General features: G+C 49.6%; 1 protein-coding gene across 1 annotated transcript; it reads left to right on the top strand.

Annotated features, from left to right (window-relative positions):
- The first annotated feature begins 6 nt into the window (after positions 1–6).
- Positions 7–4,286, top strand: LOC106749602 (mitotic spindle assembly checkpoint protein MAD1). Its single transcript, XM_014629250.1, has 3 exons — positions 7–222; positions 568–866; positions 971–4,286. The coding sequence occupies exons 1-3, from the start codon at positions 89–91 to the stop codon at positions 1,321–1,323; spliced, it is 786 nt and encodes a 261-aa protein (XP_014484736.1). The 5' UTR covers positions 7–88; the 3' UTR covers positions 1,324–4,286.
- Positions 4,287–5,408: the final 1,122 nt, after the last annotated feature.

Raw genomic sequence — 5,408 nt, 5'->3', positions numbered from 1 at the left:
GAATTACGAAGACGCGAAGAGGCTGGCCAACGACGTGACATCGTCCAAGGAGAAGCTGAATAAGCTGGTGAGCAGGCTTCAGAAAAAAATGATTCTTGTTACCAGGGAGAGGGACAGCTACAGGCAACAGTTGGACTGGTACGAGAAAGAGCTGACGATGGACGGTAACAATGCGATGGCCGAGAGAATACCGGCTCTGGAACGCGCTATAGACGGTTACAGGTATGTGCGATATTTTAGGCTTCCGCGACACAGGGAGATGCTTAAATCGGCTGTTGAGCTAGTGCTGCGTCTTTCATGAATCTGTTTCCGGCATTGTTCCGTAAACATTTCAGCACTAACTCGTACGCCAGCAGGTCTGTTCTTTTTAGCTTTACTAATTTGGCGCTCTCTTCCTTTGGAGTGAATTCAATGTATGCAATCGGGCATTGAGAAGACAAAAAGGAATAACGTTACAGTGCAGCGCTAATCTATCTAAGAACAGGCCTACTTTAAGTAGATTATATGCCAGTTGAGGGGTTTTTCATTGAATCGCGAAAGAGAATATATTCCATGTTGCCTTTGCAGGGAGTTGGTCAGCAAATTGGAAGCGGATCTCCAAGCGGCCGAGGACGTTGCTCAGAGGAACGAATGCAATAGACTCAGAGAGGAAATCGAGCAGTTGAAAGGCGAGCTCGAGCATCGCTCGCTGAAGGGCGACTTCAACAGCAACGCTCGAGTGTTGCACTACACGATGAATCCCGCGGCGATAGCGGAGAAACAAGCCGAGGAGAAGCAGGCGGCTCTGTTGCAAGAGTTGGAAGAGCTCCGAGGCAAGGTGACAACGGGAAATTTTGGGACAACCACGTCGTCGTTACACGCACAAGGTAAACAGACCGTCCCTCTTTCTCTCCTCCTCTTTCTCTTTCCCTAGTCGTTCGGTTTTTCTCATCCTCCGACGATCTTATCCCTTTATTTATTTTCACCATAGAAATCGCGGAGCTGAAGCAAACGCACGAGATAAAGATAGCGCGTTTGAAGGAGGCGTTCAAGGCATCGTCGCAAGAGTATCGCCAAGCGTGTTATCAGTTCTTCGGTTGGAGAGTGGACCGCTCGAAAGAAGGCTGTTACAAACTGATGAGCCAGTACGCGGAATCCCCTGAAGATTTTCTTTCCTTTCACGTAGGAGAAGAGGGTGTCGACCTGTTGCAAACTCCATACTCCACGAACCTGAACAGTCTGATCGAGCAATATCTGCAAAAACAGCACAGTGTACCGATGTTCCTCAACGCTTTGCAGTCCGACCTCTTCAATCATCAAACTGTGACAAATATCGTGACGTAATTTCGTTCCGCGTTTCGAATAAGATTAGCTTTTTCCATTAGGTCGACTTATAGATCTCTCGGCCTGGTGTGTACGATAATGCCGTATCATCCGTTTCGCCACACATGCGTCCATCTTCTTGTATCTATATAAATCTCGATATTTTTCTTCATACGCGGGAGAAAAAAATGATATTTGCCGTTTTATTAATACGACTCGTGATTAATTTGACGTAGTCTGTAAATGTTAATAATCGTACGCAGTAATAATGATAATGATCGTTTGCAGTAAAAATTTGTTCGAACGCGTAATTTTCGCGATCGGTACGTAGACCTATTCTATCCTGCGTCGATAAGGGATATTCCGTATTACCTATTGTTACGAAGGTCGTCTGCAATTCAACGTGCATCATTACGTTTTACCGTCGTATTTCATATTTTACTAACGATTACGTTAGAGCTTTGCGACAAAATTGGATTTTTTAATATAATTTTGTAATAAAGATATTAATCATATAGCAAGCCGTGTTGTACGTAATGAGCGTCCTAAAGCAATCACAGGCTGTCCCGAGAGAATTCGAAGAAACTGAAAATATAGACTTGGAAAACTTTCCGTATTCTGGCGGAACTTTTTCATCAATTAAAAGTAACGCCGAAACACAAAGTTTACAATCCTTAAATTAAGTTAATACAAGTTCGAAACAAAGCTTCGCGTTTGAGATAATTCCTGAAAAATCTTCAACAAATGTGCGATCGAACGAGAACGCGTTAAAGATAAACTCCGTCTGTCTTCCTTTATTATTTTTTAATTCATTAATTAAGAGAAAATTGTAGATATTTTGAAGCAAAATTATCGTGACTCGATCATCGCCTGAAACTCTGGCTTCCCTGGTTTCATCGGCTCCTACGTGAATCCACCACCCATCTCCCTCATCGCTATCGAAGTATCGTACAGCACCCTGATGACGCCCCCTCGTCCCCGATTCCACGATCTACGTTAAGGAAACTCGCGGAACTCTTATCGCGCGTAAAAATCCTGTGAGAGGACGTCGAAGTTGAAAATCGCGTCGAGCCATCGGCGGCCGTCCCCGTGGGAGACGTTACCACTCGGCCGCGCTCGTACGTGCCCAGAAAAGGGGAGGCCCGTCCCAGAAGAGCGATTTCCATTGCTTTGTTCGGCGAAGGAGCTGCGACGGTGGTCTTCATTAGTGACTAAGCCACTATATGGAACCTCCGCCCACTATATGTGAACAAATGTGCACCTATACGCTCCCAAAATTTAGCATCATGTGTCTCTGTATGTGTGTATGTGTGCATCTGGGTGACCAAAAGCATTTCGTGATAACGAAGAGAGGGAGAGAGAGAGAAGGAGATCACGGACACGTCTGCGCTGCTGACGACGGGAACTCGATATAACGGTGCCAGCTGCGAAGGGACTCGAGTCGACGGGAACTCCCGAGCTGAAACTCCATTATCCTTAATTATAATCGCGTTTAATCGCAAACTCATCCCGGTCTCCCTCGCATACGTGCCGCCCTCGCGCCTCGCTGATCCTCCTTCGTCCTCGTCTACCTTGCGTCTCCTCTTTGCGTCCCGCGCAGCGGCCGCAGCCGGTTATCAATCCGGAATCAGCGCGAGGGTGTTTCTCCACGACGGGGATGAAGCTCCAGGACGGGCCTGGCGAAGAAGATTATCCGTTACCGCGCCGGCAGGGCGAGCGAGTAAGAGAGAGAGAGAGAGAGAGAAAGGGGGTTTGCGCTATCCTTTCCTGCTCGTGGCACGTACAAAGTGGCCCGGGTGTGTATATCGACGGCGAGAGGCGGTTTAAGTGCCACGGGAGAGCGAGGGAGTGAGTGCCACCGGGAAATATCGACGTCGAGAGGCCCGCGTGCAGGTGTATGATTAATGCCGCGGCGCCGCAACGAGCGAGCGAGCGAGCGAGCGCTGCAGAGATATCGCGTGCGGGAATTGATTCTAATGAGATCTCACGCGAGAGAACCATCCGCCGGTGATCATTGCCACCGTGAAACGCGCTCTCTCGCTTTGATCTCGCCCGGAGCCAACTTTGATCAGACACTGCGTTATTTACGTGAGAACGCCAGCATACAGTCGCGGTTTTAGAAACTCGCGCGCTCGGCAGCCGGCTGGGTTGGTATGTAGGCGATGCGCACGATGGCTTTCTGAATGGAACGTCTATTTCTTCAAGTTGTTCGAGCGGATGATCAATTCTCTCGATCCAGCGGGATCAAAGCGGGGGAACTCGGATGCGTCCTGCGCCCATCCCCCCCTCTCGCGATCGCTGCGCGAATATATCCTATTCTTCTCGCTTGAATTCGTTCGGAAAATAATGGATTGTAAAAATCGCACATGTCGGGGTGCTCGAAGGAACCGTGCAAATCGTTCCCCGTTGTCCCTCTCCAAGAGAAATCCCCCTCCGCTGTCAGTCGCGTCCAAGTCTCTTCCCGATCCTTTCTCGCTCGATTCTCAGTCTCCGGTTAACAGAGACGAGGATCTTCACGCTCTCCTGAGAATCTCGTTCACACGTCGCCTCCTTACCCTAGCGGTAGATCACCCTCGCGTAGATCTCGCGCGGAGGAGCATCCGGGCCTTCGCGGACAGCATCCTCTCGCGGATTCTCTCGCGAGGTCATTGCTCGGTCACGTAAAAAGACACGTACGTGGCTGTGGTCGGGACGCAGTGGCACCGTGGAGAAAGATAATCAATCGGGACGCAGGGTAAACCGGTATCTTATCAAAGTTGGCCCATCTTCGCGAAACTTACTCGCGTCCTCTCGTCTTCCAGGTCGTCGGAGGGTGACGAGTCGACGTGAGCGCGAGCGCGAACTTTCGCCCGCGAGAGGAGAGGCCAGGTGATGTGCGATGCGCGAGAGGCGCGTAATAGAAATCGAGGGGCAGAGAGAGGAAGAGAGAGACACGCAGTAAGAGTGAGACGACGTGTGTGTCTATGTGCGTGTGTGTGTGTGTGTGTGTGTGTATGAGAGAAAGAGAGAGAGAGAGAGAGAGAATCGGGAGTATATGGGGGAGAGAAAGACGAGAGAACTGTCGGGGGCGTGGAAGAAGGGTGATGCTGGTAGACTCCGTGCTAACTTTCGCGTCCGTGTGCTCGCGGCACCGCCAGAAGGAACTTTGTCGATCAGAGTTGCGAAGGAGATTCCCGGTTATGTCGGCAGTACCACCCTGTAGATATCTCTAGAGGAACGGGCGCGGACCTCGGCGAAAGGGGTGAATGCGTCAGCGGGATAATATGGAGAGAAAGAGATGGTGAATAAGAGAGAGAGAGAGAGAGAGAGGAGGGGAAGAACAGAAACAGAGAGGGTAGAAGGGAGGTGGACTGTGCCGCGGGTTATCTTCTTCGTCGGGATCATTCCCCGCGATTCGATTGTCTCCGCCGATACGATTTATTTCGTAAAATAATCGGAAAGAAATAGTGCATGGAGACTTCATTGATAGGTCTGAGTGTGTAAATAAACCCGGTTTATGCGACGATCGTTGATAATTTTTGCTGCGACGTATGGCGACGTCAAGCCCGCGATTCAAATCCGATCGATGAGGCGCGACGATCCGGTAATTAATTCGCGCAACGACGTTATCGTCGTTGGAAGAAAGATCGGGACGGGAAGTAAACCCGAAAGGGTGGCTACTCGGTAAATTAATCTCCACGTGTGAAAGAATAAGGGAGAAACGCGCGCGCGAGAGAGAGAGAGAGAGAGAGAGAGCAAGTGACATTTAATAAATATCGAGGGAAACTATGTTCGTTGTAATTGAGCGCGTCGTCATAATTCATCCTTCTGGCATGCTTAGGGGTACACGGAGCTTTTTATAGCGACGGGGTAGGACTTTCAGCATCGCGCGCGCGATGCTGAAGAACTTCGAGATGATCGCTTAAGACTCGGCGAGGAAGCCGAGTCGGAGGATACGAGCGCGAAGTAGGTCAGAGAAGGATAATTATCTATTTCTCGGCTCTATTACACCTAAAGTACTGGCTAAAGAGGAAAAAGCTAGTAAGGAGCAGGGTCGGGGCGGGCACGGGGAAGGCAGCAAATCACTTTAATTTTCAAAATCATTATAGCCATAACCGGGCGAACTT

The sequence above is a fragment of the Dinoponera quadriceps genome, unplaced genomic scaffold (assembly GCF_001313825.1).
Source record: "Dinoponera quadriceps isolate SergipeBrazil2010 unplaced genomic scaffold, ASM131382v1 scaffold4009, whole genome shotgun sequence".
In the NCBI taxonomy this organism is placed as follows: Eukaryota; Metazoa; Arthropoda; class Insecta; order Hymenoptera; family Formicidae; genus Dinoponera; species Dinoponera quadriceps.
Note: the sequence above shows the minus strand (reverse complement) of the source record. Positions and strands in the feature narration are given on the sequence as shown.